The sequence below is a fragment of the Pelophylax lessonae genome (assembly GCF_965119305.1).
Source record: "Pelophylax lessonae genome assembly, chromosome: 4".
NCBI classification, from domain to species: Eukaryota; Metazoa; Chordata; class Amphibia; order Anura; family Ranidae; genus Pelophylax; species Pelophylax lessonae.
The window spans coordinates 613,594,310-613,610,121 of record NC_138771.1 but is presented as its reverse complement, the minus strand read 5'-3'; the positions used below and the strand labels follow the sequence as shown (position 1 = coordinate 613,610,121).

The 15,812-nt window shown below is 48.3% G+C and overlaps 1 protein-coding gene across 1 annotated transcript in view; it reads left to right on the top strand.

Annotated features, from left to right (window-relative positions):
• The window catches only part of LOC309552830 (A.superbus venom factor 1-like), a 360,768-nt gene that overhangs the window by 45,509 nt on the left and 299,447 nt on the right, over positions 1-15,812 (top strand). Inside the window, exons 6-7 of the mRNA XM_082253740.1 lie at positions 508-637; positions 7,492-7,566. Of these exons, the coding sequence (XP_082109866.1) occupies positions 508-637; positions 7,492-7,566 (205 nt within the window). The remainder of the gene's footprint in view (positions 1-507; positions 638-7,491; positions 7,567-15,812) is intronic.

Sequence of the window (15,812 nt, the reverse complement as noted above, 5' to 3'; positions counted from 1 at the left end):
ATATATTTCTATCCCGCTTGCTGTATGCTGTTTCTTCTTGGAATGAATGATTTGTATATACTCTCGAACGTGTCCTTTTTTCTACCTGTATTGCCTATAAAAAAATTCAATACAAATGTTATTGTGAAATAATATTTACAAAATAAAGTAAAAGTGCTTAAAGTGGTTGTGAAGCCTCAAGGTTATTCCTGGTATCCTGACTTATTCTTACAGAATGCGCAGTAAGTGTACATTGCATTGCTCAAACATCGTAAGCAGTGTGCCCTAATAAAAAATAAAAAAACAAAATTGTTTATTGGCAAAAGAGATTTATAAAGTCTCTCGTAATCTTCTACAAAAAAAATGTACTTGCAAATATTTTTCCTTTTAACCTCTGCTTTAAATTTAAATATAAAATAATGTGTCCCCGCTAAATGTATAAATATAAATAAATATGAACTAGATTTAAAAAGAAAAGTAATATTGTGGCTTGAAGCACTGCCCTATCTCTTTCTTTATCCTATTTAGGTGTGGAGCTCAGTGGAGAAGGCAGATCTTGGATGTACCCCTGGAAGTGGTGCTGACAGCATGGGGGTGTTTTATGATGCTGGTTTGGCTTTTCAATCCAGTACAAAGTTGACCACTGCGCATAGATCAGGTTGGCACCCTTTTATTTTCCTTGTATTTTTATAGTATAACAAAAAAAACATTTCTCTTACGTCCTCCGACAGTCGCCGCCACCTCTAAGTCATCACTGTTGGGTATTGACTTCCGCTCCGCAGGAGTAGCTAGGCATAAAGACTTAGTCAAAAGAACAAAGGCATTTGCATATACACACCCACGGGGGCTGTCCCATCTGGTCAATACCCCCCCTGCATGATCACTCCCAACTCAGTTTTAATCTGCCTAGCGTCAGGAGTAGTAGGCTTCCCTGTGCTGGGGCTACAGTCTCAGCCTTTCTAATTTTTTTTATTTGATTTTCTTTTGAAAATGTCAGTTTTCTCTTACTTTACTAGCTGTTTATTTTGTCAGCTTTAGTTTTAGTCGTTTCTTCGGATGAAGATGGATCATGCGGTGCTGGGATTCGGACTGACCGCCCTGGTTCCCCAGGGCAGAAGGGTCAGGTGGACCCCCAGCCCGCCATCGAGCGTTCGGCTATGGTTCGCCCTGGCATTATGACCGACCCATCCCTGCTCGCCGCAGGGATGCAGCCGTGAGGTGGCTACCTCACAGGACACATCTGCAATGCTGCAGTGTCATGTCCCTGGCAAACGGCACTCCCTGTCAGATGAGGACAGCGGTTTTCCGTTCATAGAGGCATCCCATGCCATCTGGTACAGGTAAGTACTTCTGTGTGGGGCCTCTGTCTGAGGTGGCAGTCTGTGTTACTGTGTGTTCCCCATGTCTGTGCCTGTGTGACTCCCTGTTGCGGTCCCTGCGGGGATCGCTTGTGCAGTTCCTGTATGTTTTCTGGGGGTCTCCTTCCCTGTGTCACTTTTGTGCATTGTTGGGGGTGCAGACGTTTTGTGTGGCGGCCGCAGCGGCATGTATGCGCTGAGTCCGCCATCTTTAAATTGGGCAGGCATGTTCAGCTTCTCTGTGGGCAATACTGTTTTGGCGCCATCCGCCGCCATTTTGTGGGAGGTGGACGATCGGTCCGACCGCATGTTCGGCGGCCATTTTGGCATAGCCTCCAATGCAATCCTATGGGGCAGCCATTTTCCCTAAGTCTGGCAGTCCATAGTTCAGCCTACTTCAGCAGCACTTCCTTTTCCTCTGCAGAAGGACAGTGGTGGCAACACTCTGCGGGCTCTGCAGGTTATTGCTCTCAATATTCCTCTGTATTATCGCTTCTGCCTCAGTTTTTCTCTTCTTCTTTTGGGGGTCTTTGTCACTGTAGCTACAGCGGTGGGCTGCGCATTCCGCAGCGATCTTAAAGGGGCAGTACACATTATATTGCAGTGTTTTGTTTCTGTGACCTGGAGCAATGGATTCTCAGGATAGCAAACTCCCCCCAGCTCTGGTGGGGGCTCCCAGTTCTCCTGTGGCCCCGCTGAGACCTGATTTGGCCGCTGTGGTGGCGACTTTAGTGTCTAATATGGAAATGCTGATGGCTGAACGTGCTGCAAAAAAGAGGGCCAGATTGTCTCTCTCCTCTGATTCAGATGGTGATATGGCTGCTGCTGCTGTGGGCGTGCCCTTTTCATGGTCCCGCTCATCCTTGGACCCCCTGGGGTCTGAGGGGGAGGCAGAGGGGGTTGATACCTCCTCCCCGGGGTCGCCCGAAGAGCGGGCGACCATGGATGAATTAATTGTTTCTGTTAAGGAAACTTTGCATTTAGAGGATGAGCCCAGTCCTCCGGGCGTTGTGTCCTCATTTGGGACGCACAGGACCCGCAAGTCGGCACAGGTTTTTCCCTGCCCAGCTGAATTTCATTACACTGTTAATGAAATGTGGTGCACGTTAAAACGTCCATTCCTGGTACCTAGTCGGTTCAAATTGCTTTATCCTTTTGCGCTGGCTACGGAATCACGATGGTGTGTGCCTCCACAAGTGGATCACACTGTGGCCGTGTTAATCAAGGCTACCTTGGTTCCTTCTGAGGATACTCCGGTGTTCCGGGACCCTACGGACCGGCGGTTGGAGTCTCTAGCCCGCCATTCCTACACGGTGGCGGGTTCATTGCTCAAACCCGTTTTCGCGTCCGTTTTGGTGGCTGATTGGACTAAGATTCTTAGGAGCAACCTTGTGTCTGATGGTGTTCCGCCTGCCCGGCTGGCAATGGTGGATCAGATCTACCAAGGAGTCATGTATTTGTGTGATGCGGCCTTGAATGAGGCCCCATTAGTGGCTCACCTCTCTAGCATCGCGGTGCTTAACCGGCGACTGATATGGCTGAAGAGCTGGTCGGCTGACCAGTCCTCACGGAAAACGGTTGCTGATTTTCCCTATGCTGGCTCTCGCCTTTTTGGCGAGGCGTTGGATACCCTGGTGAAAGGCGTCACGGGGGGCAAGAGCACTATGCTGCCCCAGAACCCGAAAGAACAAGTCCTTTCGGGGCAAGCGGGGTTCGGCATCACGATCCAGTCAGGGGTCTTTTCGTGCCTTTCGGGAACCAATCCAAGGGCAAGCCCTTTAAGGTCCAGGGCAGCCAGAAGAAGCCCTGGGCGGGTAAGCAGAAGTCGGGCAATGCCGGCTCAGCCGGTCAGTCCGCCTCTGCCTGAAGGGGCGCCCTCACCCATTTCATGGGTGGGGGGACATTTGCGCGGTTTCCTCCAACCTTGGCTGCTCCGGATATCGGACAGATGGGTGTAGGAAATCATTCGATCGGGGTACAAGATCAAATTCCTTTCCAGGCCGGCGGACAGATTTTTTCCCTCAAATCTTCACTTGCCTCCGGGGCGTCTGCAGGACCTGCACCAAGCGGTGCAGGACCTTCTTGCGCAGGGGGTGATTGTCCCGGCGCCTCATCGGGACAGGTTTTAGGGGTTTTATTCAAATCTGTTCACTGTGCCCAGAAAGGAGGGCAAAGTGCGTCCTATTCTGGACCTGAAAGCACTGAACCACTTTGTGCGTGTTCGGAAGTTCCGTATGGAGTCTCTCTGTTCGGTGGTGGCCTCCCTGAGCCCAGGAGAATTCCTGGCCTCGATAGATCTGAAGGATGCGTACCTGCACATCCCCATTTTCGAGGGTCATCAGCGGTACCTTCGGTTTGTTATCGCAGAGGACCACTACCAGTTTGTGGCGTTACCTTTTGGTCTCGCTTCGGCACCCAGGGTTTTTACCAAAGTGCTGGCACCGGTTCTGGGCCTGCTGAGGTCGCAGGGCATTGCAGTCTTGGGTTACCTGGACGATCTGCTTCTGAGAGCACGTGCCAGCCAGGACCTAGTGCGCGATCTGTCCATCACAGTACAGACGCTCCAGGAGTTCAGGTGGACCATCAACGTTCAAAAATCGGCGTTGTCTCCATCGGATCGTCTTCCCTATCTGGGAATGATTCTGGATTCTGCTCAGGCAAAGGTGTTCCTGCCGGAGGACAAGCTCCGGACCTTGCAGGACGAGATCAGGTCCCTCAGGGACAACCCGTCCTCGTCACTCAGGGCCTGCATGAGGTCTCTGGGGTTGATGGTGTCAGCCTTCGAGGAGATACCTTTTGCTCAGTTTCACACGCGGGCTCTCCAGACTGAGATCCTGGCCAGGTGGGACAGACTGCCTCAGTCCCTGGATCTGAGTGTCTCCTTGAGTCGTCAGACCAGATTGGCTCTTCTGTGGTGGCTCCGGTCCCCGTCGGTGGTGGAAGGCAAGTCCTTCCGTCCGTTGGTGTGGACGGTGATTACCACGGATGCCAGCCTGTCGGGCTGGGGTGGAGTCCTGGGCAACCTGTCTGCCCAGGGCACTTGGTCGGAGGAGGAATCCTCTCTCCCGATAAATGTGCTGGAATTGCGGGCGATCAAACTCTGTCTCTTCCAGTGGTCGGACCGACTTCGGGACCGTCCTGTCTGGGTACAGACGGACAATGCTACCGCGGTGGCTTACATCAACCACCAAGGGGGCACCAGGAGGGCTCGGGCGGCCCGGGAGGTGACCGACATTCTGTCTTGGGCCGAGACTCATGTCCCGGCGATTTCAGCAGTTCACATTCCGGGTGTGGAGAATTGGCAGGCCGACTATCTGAGCCGCCAGACCCTGGACCAAGGGGAATGGTCCCTGCACCCGGAGGTCTTCCAGATGCTGTGTGTGAAGTGGGGATCCCCGGAAGTGGATCTGTTCGCATCTCGGCTAAACCAAAATGTGGAAAGGTTCGTGGCAAGAACGCGTGATCCTCTGGCGGACGCCTCGGATGCGTTGGTGGCCCCTTGGCATCAGTATCCGATTCAGTTGCTATCCAGGTTCCTCCGCAGGCTGGCCTCAGAACCGCACCTGGTGATTCTAGTGGCGCTGGACTGGCCACGCCGGTCCTGGTACGCCGACGTTGTTCATCTGGCAGAGGCGCCTCCGTGGAGGCTGCCCAGGCGGGAAGATCTCCTGTCTCAGGGTCCGATCTTCCATCCTGCTTTACAGTCGCTGGCTTTAACGGCCTGGCTGTTGAGACCCAGGTCCTGAGGGACAGGGGTCTCTCCCCTGAGGTCATCCCTACCCTTGTTAAGGCTAGGAAGACCTCCTCTGGAAAGATCTATTACCGTACCTGGAAGGCTTACTTCGCCTGGTGCGAGTCCAAGGGGTTCTCCCCTCGCTCGTACTCGGTGTCGAGAGTGTTGGCTTTTCTCCAGGCGGGAGTGGACCAGCGCCTGGTGCTGGCCACGATAAAGGGCCAGATGTCTGCACTGGCTATTCTTTTCCAACGCCCTGTGGCATCTCATTCTCTGGTTCGCATCTTCATTCAAGGTGTGCGTCACTTGGCTCCTCCCAGGAAGGAGCCCTTCGTGTGACTTGAACTTGGTTCTGTCCGTGTTACAATGTGCTCCCTTTGAAAACATTCGGGATATATCGTTGCCTCTGCTGTCTAAGAAGGTTGCCTTTTTTGGTGGCGATCACTTCGGCTCGCAGAGTGTCAGAACTGGCAGCGTTGTCTTGCCGTTCTCCGTACTTGGTGGTTCACCGGGATAAGGTGGTTTTGCGTCCGCATTCCTCTTTTCTTCCTAAGGTGGTCTCTGAATTCCACCTTAATGAGGACATTGTCCTGCCTTCGCTTTGTACGAAGCCTAAGCATCCTAAGGAGGTTGCTCTGCATTCCTTGGATGTTGTCAGGGCGATCAGGGTTTACCTGTCGTCTACGGAATCCTTTCGGAAGACGGATTCCCTCTTTGTCCTTCCTGAGGGACCTCGGAAGGGCATGGCTGCGTCTGCAGCAACCATTGCCAAATGGATGAGACAGACCATTGAACAGGCTTATGCCTTGAAGGAACGGGTTCCACCCTTTCCTGTTAAGGCGCACTCTACCAGATCTGTGAGTGCGTCCTGGGCCTATTGGCATCAGGCCTCGGTGGCCCAGGTGTGCAAGGCTGCGACTTGGTTGTCGGTGCACACTTTTTCTACAAAGTAGATGTTCTGGCATCAGCTGATGCCTCCTTTGGCCGCAAGGTTCTCAGTGCGGCAGTGCCATGAAGGACCCTTGTTTTTTTCTGGGTCCCCGGCTGTTGGTATTTGCTTTCCTGGGCTGTTGCTCCTGTTGAGCATTGTTTTTTCTGTTGCCCAGCAGGATCTCTTTCTGTGCATGTAAGATTCCTTTCTCTGATGTGGGTACTGCGTTGCCTTTTCTGCGGTTGCGTCTCCCACCCCTCATGTCTATACTGCTTTGGGACATCCCAACAGTGATGACTTAGAGGCGGCGGCGACTGTCGGAGGACGTAAGAGAAAGCGGAATTTTTGTAAAATATTACCTGTAAAATTCCTTTCTCTGAGTCCTCCGACAGTCGCCGCTCCCACCCCTCTTTTGGGGTTCTTATTACCTACTGCTATGCTACCAAACTGAGTTGGAAGTGATCATGCAGGGGGGTATTGACCAGATGGGACAGCCCCCGTGGGTGTGTATATGCAAATGCCTTTGTTCTTTTGACTAAGTCTTTATGCCTAGCTACTCCTGCGGAGTGGAAGTCAATACCCAACAGTGATGACTTAGAGGCGGCGGCGACTGTCGGAGGACTCAGAGAAAGGAATTTTACAGGTAAGATTTTACAAAAATTCAGTTTTTTCATTTTTTATTTTTGGATAGAGTGGAGAGGAATTAGAAAGCCTATTGAGTTGGTATTGCTGTCTGTGCCCCCGTGAAGTGGGGTTTACACTATAAGAAAATCTGGCCAACCATCGTCCGATTTTCTTTGTTGTTTCACAGCAAATCGGAACCGATGAACGAAAATTCGTACGAAAATTCTCATACGACAAAGGCTTTTTTTTTTTGTTGCTTATGTTTCTGATCATGCGGTCTTTCTTTTCTGATTTTTTTTGTACAAAAATCGCACGAAAGCGGTACACATTACACAAAACATTTTGAAGTTTGTCCCTTCGAGAATTTTCGTAAGAAAATTCAGAATCGGCTGTCGAAAGTTGTGTACACACTATAAGAAAATCGTATGAAAATTCTGCAACGAAAATGTTCGCCCAATTTTCCCTGTAGTGTTTACAAGCCTTTAGGGAGATTCCCCCTCTCTATTTGTTCTGTTTACCATTATCATTAAAAATAAAAAAATTAAAAAATCCCCAGAAAAGTAATAGAGGGTAACATTAGTTCTGGTGACAACCAGGAATTCCCTCACTTTTTCTTTTGGCTATGGGACAGGACATGAAGGTAAATCTCCCCCATAGATGGTGGGAAAAAAAATCTGAAACCTTACCTTACGCTATGCAAAATAAAAAAAAAAAAAAAAAAAACCTTTTGCTAATAGTTCTACTTTAGGATGGATGCACAAGGGAAGGTCTCTCAATGGGAATGGTGGACAGTGGCACATCTGCCTTTCCATGCTGCTTAAAATTAAACAATGTTATGTTTAATATTCTATTTTCTTGTAATTTAGAACCTGTGTGTGAGGCTCCTGTGGCACGGAAACGACGCTCCACAGCCCAGCTAATCGAACTGCAGAACACATATGGTGAGAAAATGATTCAGTAATATCTGTACAGGTCCAGTAATCTCATTAAAATTTAAATGTCACCTTTAAATAAAAACTCCAGGCAAAAATCTAAATTTCGGTATCTCAGCGATATCCCCTATATTTAACAGATGTCCTACCTTTCATATAGCTGCAACCATCTTCTTCACAATGCAACAGTTTCTACCTAATATCACAGGAATGGAAAGTTCCCATCTAATGGATAACTGGAGTTCTGCTTCCTTAGTAACATGTCTTTCCCCAGCCTGTGATTGGATAGTGAAGGAGCAGTAATATAAGCTAAAGCTCCACTTCCCAAGTCAAATGTCCACCTCCACCATCTGGTTGGGTAGAGAAGGAGCAGCAGCAAAGGCTGAAGTTTTGCATCCTTAGTCACATCTCTTCCCCCAGCCTCTGATTGGATAGTGAAGGAGAAGTAATATAGGCTAAAGCTTCACTTTGCAAGTCAAATGTCCATCTCCACCATCTGATTGGATAGAGAAGGAGCAGCAGCAGCAAAGGCTGAAGTTCTGCATCCTTAGTCACATGTCTTCCCCCAGCCTATGAATGGATAATTAAGGAGCAGTAATATAGGCTAAAGCTCCACTTCCCAAGTCAAATGTCCACCTCCACCCTCTGATTAGATAGATGAGCTAAAGCTCCACTTTCCAAGTTAAAATTCCACCTCCAGCCTCTGATTGGATAGAGAAGAAGCAGCAGAAAAGGCTGAAGTTCTGCATTCTTAGTCACGTCTCTTCCCCCAGCCTGTGATTGGATAGTGAAGGAGCAGTAATATAGGCTAAAGCGCCACTTCCCAAGTCAAATGTCCACCTCCACCCTCTGATTGGATAGAGAAGGTGCAGAAGCAAAGGCTGAAGTTCAGCATCCTTAGTCACATCTCTCCCCCCAGCCTGTGATTGGATAATGAAGGAGCAGTAATATAAGCTAAAGCTCCACCAGTTAAATTTCCACCTCCAGCCACTGATTGGATAGAGAAGAAGTAGCGGCAAAGGCTGAAGTTCTGCATCCTTCTGCATTTATTCCTCCAGACAGTGATTTGAGAGTGAAGGAACAGCAGCACAGATTAAAGTTTCACTTCCTTAGTCATATCTCTTCCTTCAGCCTTTGATTGGATAGTGAATGAGTAGTTTTACAGGCCAAAGTTCCTGTCTATCAATGTCTTTCTAAGTCAACGTCTTTCCTAAGTCACATTTCCTCCCCCAGCCTCTGACTAGATATGGAGGGAGCAACAGCACAGGTAGATGTTTGGCTTTCTTAGCCACATCCCTTCTTCACAGTGAATTAACAGAGAAGGAGCAGTAGAACAGGCTAGTTTTCTTATTTTTTTCGTTCAACCGAGCAGGCTGAACAAAAAAACTGAAGAGCTCGAGAGGAGAGCCTGTACTAACAATCTGATGTTGAAACAGCAATCTTCCCGCTAAGCTTTATGTTCTGCCAGAACACACTGGTGGCTGAGAATGCTGATCGGATGCCAAACGGCAGACCTTTTTCGGTCACGTCCCTTCGCCAGGAGCCAGACGTTCCGCTGACTTCTATCGACTGGCTGCCGTACACACGGGCCAAATGTTGGCCGGTTTCTATTAAACTGGCCAATACCGCCCAAAATGCGGCCCATGTGTACTAGCCTTTAGTCACATTGTTTCCCCAAGCCTGTGATTGGATAGTGAAGGAGCAGCAGCACACTGATGAAGCAATTCCTGTTGTCTGGCTTCCTACAACCATGTTAATTTTTTCAAGACAAAGCCTGCTTTGCTTAAGGAAGCTTTAATTTACAATGCTCAACCTGATGGCGCATGCGCGGCTTCTGACGATGGCGGACGTGTAGTGAGAGAGCTCCGGTCCCCGCTGGCTCTTCGCTGCCCATACTCAGCAATTATCAGCCATGAAACCTACAGGGGTAAGCTGCATTACACCCTGAGACCCTCCCGGTCCCCATGGGAAAAATAGGACAGCAGAAACAGGGTTATACGGCACCATTAGAGCCGCGTACACAGGCTGCCATGGAGAGGTTTCTCACTAGGCCACAATCCCTGGCCTCAATTTCACAGCCAGATCCGTTTGCCGCGCTGGACCCTTCGTTCGGTCTGGATCCTCCTGCTGATCCCCCCCATTCCCTCACAGCTTCGGGGGGGGGGCTTCATCCTCAACACCCACTGTCTCTACATTAACCCCGGCCATCCTGGATGAAAAACTGCAGGTGTTTTTACAGCAGATGACCAGGACCATGGCTGCGGAGGTGGGCAAACTCTCCTTGGAACTTAGGGGGGAGATAGCACACATTGGGGAATGTACGGACACCCTAGAAAACAAGTTTGACGAGCTGGTGCAGTAGGTAAAAGTTTTGGAGGATGAAAATTTTACTTTGAAACACTCAATTTCTCAACTCCAACTACAGCAGGAAGACTTGGAAAATCGTGAAAGGCGCCAAAATCTATGTTTCAGGGGATCCCTGAGACTGTGGGGGATAACGATCTGCGCTCCTTTTTATTGGGACTATTCAATACCCTAGCCCCCAAGTTGACATAGTTGACATAGATTGGTGCCTGGACCGTGCTCACAGATCACTGGGCCCAAAACCCCCTGCTGGCGCCAGACCTCGTGATGTTATAGTCCGCTTTCATTACTATGACAGTAAGGAGGCCCTAACATTGGCTACCCGCAACAAGTCACAGGTGGATTATAAGGGGGCCAAGATCCAAATATTCAACGACCTCTCTCAAACCACCCTGAACAAATGAAGGAACCTGCGACCAGTGACCACCTTCCTGCAGAAGCATTGTGTCCCCTATTACTGGGGCTTCCCTTTCCATCTGGTGGTCACCAAGGATGGCACCCAACACCAAATGCGTGATCTGCATGAAGCAGAGGCCTTTGTCTGCAATTTGGGCCTTCCACCTATGCCTGAAGAGGATCTTGTGCCGCAGCCCGGTTCGACTCGTCCTATTCCATCCACCCCTGGACGCTTGTGGACCCCTGCCAAGACCCCACAGAGAAGGACCCCCCTCTGTCCTCGTCACCTCAAGCCTCCGACTTGAACAGCGCCTATTGGTCCTGATGTGGCACTTACCTAGGCCTGTGGCCTCTGCGGCTACTTTGTGGCCCTTTTTTCCACCCTGATGGGGTGGTTACCCTTTCCCCGCCCATGGGGTTATAGGTTAGCTGTGTTTTATGGCTATTCATATTTTTTTTTTTTCCAATAGCTGTGTCTTTGTCATTAAGTTCATTGTTTCTTTTTTGTTCCGCTGAAGAGCAGGCGTGACTCACATCTCCCATCCTTGTATGAGTTTGTGGAGGCTCCCGTTTTGCCCCACAAGTACCAGGACTTTGGTTCTGGTTTCCTGAGATTTTGTGATCTCTCAGGTTTGGTACAGAAGTTTTTTTTTTTACTGTTTTCTGGACTTGTTTAGTCCTGTTACTACTTTTCCTTTTTTTTTTTTTTTTTTTTCTTTTTTTCTTTATTTCTTTTGTTTTTTTGCAAGACCTTTTTTGGGTTGGGTCTTGCCCTGCCATCATTCCATTGTGGATCGGTGCCTCTGTGCCGCGTCTGCAGCCGAGACACAGATTGCATCGGAAACTGTATGCTTATTGTATGTTTTGAGTGAGCAAGCTGCACTTATTGTATTGTTTAACGCTTCTGTCCGCTGTTTAGATACCCTCTCCCCATGGCTCTGAGAATTCTCTCGTATAATGTCAAGAGTCTAAACTCTGTACAGAAATGCTGGTTGGCACTAAAGGAGTTTCGCACTTCTGGTACAGATGTAATTTTGATTCAAGAGACTCATTTTCGTTCAGATGGTTCATTTAACCTCCCTGGCGGTATGATTCTTTTGGATTTTAGGTGCTGAAAGCGGTACCATTATTTTGCATGTAATTCTTGTGAATGAGCAGTCCAAACCAACTGTATACATTTATTATATATATATATATATATATATATATATATATATATGTATGTATACATATATTATGTATATATATATATATATATATATATATATATATATAATGTATACAGTTGGTTTGGGCTGCTCATTCACAAGAATTACGTGTATATATATATATATATATATATATATATATATATATATATATATATATATATATACATATATACGTATATATGTATATATATATATATATATATATATATATATTATATATGTATATATATGTATATGTGTATATATATATACATGTATATATATATATATATATATATACTGTATATATATATATACATATGTTTACATAAAAAGTACAGTAAAACTGCAGGAAAGGGCACTGGGGGGCAATGTAATGTGATTTTGTTTTATTTTGAACGGTATCAGTGTGTTTGGTGTGTTTTACATTTGAATTTGCCGCCGGTTCCACCCCCCGGCGGACGTCACGTCGCCGGAGACGGAAGCCGGGGCTCGCAGACGATCGGGAGAGAGCTCCGCCGCCGCACACCGCTCGCAGTCTTCGCTGGATCCCGGAGAAAAGGTAAGTAAAACCTCCTCCAGCATCCAGCGATCTTCTTAGCGCTACCCCGAGTGTGACTCGGGGTTACCGCTTTTGGCACTAAAATCTTACCCCGAGTCACACTCGGGAATACCGCTAGGAAGGTTAAATTTGCCTCTAGGTATTTTCCCACTGCTTTCATGTCTTCAGACCCGTCTGGCAGGGGGGGGGGGGGGGGTTGGCAGTCCTGATTAAAAAAACATGCTCTATTCAGGTTAGAGATTCCATGCTAGATCCTCGGGGGAGATTTGTGGCATTGGTCTGTGATTATCTGTCCACCTCTTTTACGATATTCAACATTTATGCCCCTAATTCGGGTCAATTGGGGTTCCTTGATGACATTTTTCAATCCACTTCCCACCTGTGGCAACCGTTCACGGTGGTTGGTGGTGATTTTAATCTCATAATGTCACCACATAGAGACCGCCAGTCATTGCACAGCGACACGCCTTCCCAACGGCTTCAGTCCCAGGCTAAGGCATTCTGCAAGTGTGTACGCTCACACAGGCTGTTTGATTCTTGGTGTATCAAGCATCCTACTCACAAGCAGTTTTCTTTCTATTCGGCAGCCCACAAAATACTCTCTAGGTCAGATAATTTTTTCATCTCCGCTCCCCTTATACTCTGTGTAGTTACCTCTGAAATTCTTCCCATTACCTGGTCGGACCACGCCCCAATCACGATGGAGGTTTCCTTGACCTCCTCGCCTCCTAAAGCCTGTCATTGGAGTTTGAATGAACGCCTTCTCCAATCTCAGGAGATCCAGGACAGACTGACCTGAAATCTGCAGGAATTTTTTGATCCAAATGAGGGTTCTGTAGATGAGGTGTCCACATTGTGGGAGTCTCACAAAGCTTTTTTCCGAGGTTTATGTATAGCGGAAGGCTTCCGTCTGAAGAAACAGATGGAGGGCCTGTGATCCTCTCTCCTGGCCGACCTTCGGGCGGTGGAATCCCGGCTTGTGCGCTCCTCCTCTGTGTCCAACCTGCGCAGGGTAGTGGGTCTCCGGGATAGACTTAAGTCCCTAGAGCTGTCCAAAATGGCTAAGTCCTTGTCCTGGTCCCGCCAGCGTTTTTATGAATATTCTAACAAACCTCATAGGATGCTGGTCAACCAGCTCTGTCCCCGGCCCTTTCACTCGATCCCGGATCTCTTGACTCGATCTGACGGTACCCCCACTCACTGTCCTTATACCATGGCTGAGGAGTTTGGTAGTTTTTATAGCAAATTGTATAATTGCCTCTCCCCCGGGCCCCGAGCATCGTTTAAATTTTACCCAAGATAATTTCAAAGCTTTTTTCCGGGATTTGTCCCTCCCCAAGCTTTCAACTGCCGATCTCCTGAAACTGAACGCGAACATTTCCTTTGACGAACTTGCCGCTACGGTAAAGAATTTGCCTTCACATAAGGCTCCGGGCCTGGATGGTTTGCCTTATCTCTATTATAAATCCTTTTTTGCCCACCATTGCTCTGCATCTCCTTGAGCTTTACGCCTCTTTGTTGGAAGGCAAGATCCCCCACCCCCACTTTACTCACTCCTATATCTCAGTCATCCCCAAACCGGGGAAGGGTGCTTCCCTCCCTGATAATTACAGACCAATAGCACTGTTAAACTCTGATTATAAAATTTTCACTAAAATCCTGGCTAATAGATTGGCTAATATTATCCCTAAACTGGTAGATAGGGATCAGGTGGGTTTTGTACAATCTCGTCACGCAGGTGACAATGCTAGGCGCACGGTGGACTTGATCAACCTTCTTGATCAATTCCCCCGTCCGGCGGTGGTTCTCAGCTTGGAAGCCCAAAAGGCCTTTGACCGTCTCAGCTGGCCCTACCTTTTTTCCACTCTACAAAGGTATGGTCTGAAGGGCCCGTTCTACAGAGCCATTGAGGCGCTTTATGCTCCGGTCACGGCGCAAGTCCGTCTGTCCTCTGCCTTTGTGTCGCCTCGGTTTTCCATGTCCAACGGCACTCGCCAGGGGTGTCCTCTCTCCCCTTTACTCTTTATTTTGTGTCTGGAACCCTTGGCTGAGGCTATACGCTCCCACCCGGATATCACTGGGGTCCTGATGCGACACAGAGAATATAAGCTTTCCTTGTTTGCAGACGACATTCTATTGACCCTGACCAATCCTCTGGTATCCCTGCCCTCGTTGCATTCAGTGTTGTCGTCCTTTAGTGCTATCTCGGGCTATAAGATTAATGCCTCTAAAACTGAAGCCATGCCTCTACATATCCTCACGGATCTGCTGTCCCAGCTTCAGGGTTCGTACCCCTATAGATGGTGCCCTACAGCCCTTAAGTATTTAGGAGACCACATAACCCCTTCCCATTCTATGCTGTATAATGCTAACTATGTTCCCTTGTTTGGTGACATTTCTAAGTCTCTCCGACAGTGGCTGGTATTCTCATTGTCCCTCTTGGGACGCATAAATGTTTTAAAAATGTCCATCTTGCCTAAATTGCTTTATTTGTTTGACACCCTCCCGGTAGCGATCCCCCTGACCCAACTTAAAACTTTGCAGAGGTATTTTCTCAGTTTTATTTGTAAAGACGGAACTCACAGATTAGCTGCCAAGGTAGTGTTTTTTCTCAGAGGAGGAGGGGGGTCTTGGAGCTCCAGACGTTATTAAGTACTATTATGCCTCTAACCTCCGTGTGGCGGCTTCCTGGTCATCCTTGGTGGCTCCCAACCGGTGGTCTGAGATAGAACGGGGTGCGATCTTCCCGGTCCATCCCTGCTCCCTCCTCTGGCCGCCCATTTTACACACGGACAGAGTGTTGAGGGAGATTTGTCTGGCTCCCATGAGTCACCATGGAGGTCTGGCGCAGGTGTCTCTGCAGGTTTTTTCTCTCTTCGCCATGTCCTCCCCTAACCAGTGTCCTGTTTAACCCCTTGCTGCCGAATGGTCTCCAGATTGGTAGAGTATGGTCTTGGACCCATGCCCCTCTCTTCCAGCTCCGCAACCTAGTCCATCCGGTATCTCGCACCCTCTTCTCTTTTGAGACGCCGCAAACTAAATTTGCACTCCCCAAACAAGCCTTTTATTTCTATCTTCAGGTACGCAACTTTTTTAGATCCCTGGTGCCCCCTCTGTCTTTGGAGCGGCCGTCCACATTTGAATATTTGTGTGCCCATGGTCCTCACAAGGGACATTTAGTGTCCTCCATATATAACATTCTACATGATGCTATCCCCCTGACCGAAGACTATCATCCATATATGCAAAAATGGTCCAAGATTTTGCAACGTCCTATATCTCTCCCTCTTTGGAGTTAGATTTGAACTTTTGCCTTTAAGGCATCTAGATGCATGGTGCAGAGAGACTACCTTAAAAATCATTCTTTTTTGGTATCGAACCCCAGCTCGCCTTCACAAAATTTACCCTGCCAGCTCTGCTTTGTGCAGGCGATGTGGGGTCGAGGTTGGCACTTTGTTTCACATTTTTTGGCAATGTACTGACATTCAACCCTTCTGGAACATGGTCATGTCACTACTCTCCAGTGTTACTAGTTTGCATTTGCCACTGGATCCGTTGCACTACCTATTGGGCCTTCCATTCCCCGGTATTCCCAAATTGACAAATAAACTGGCTTCCTTTATACTACTAGCTGCCAGGCAGGCTATTCTGCTCCATTGGCTCCAAAGAAGCCCTCCGGACAAAACCCTTCTACTGCGATTGGTATCGGAGGTCCGGGGGATGGAACACCTTACTGCAATGGT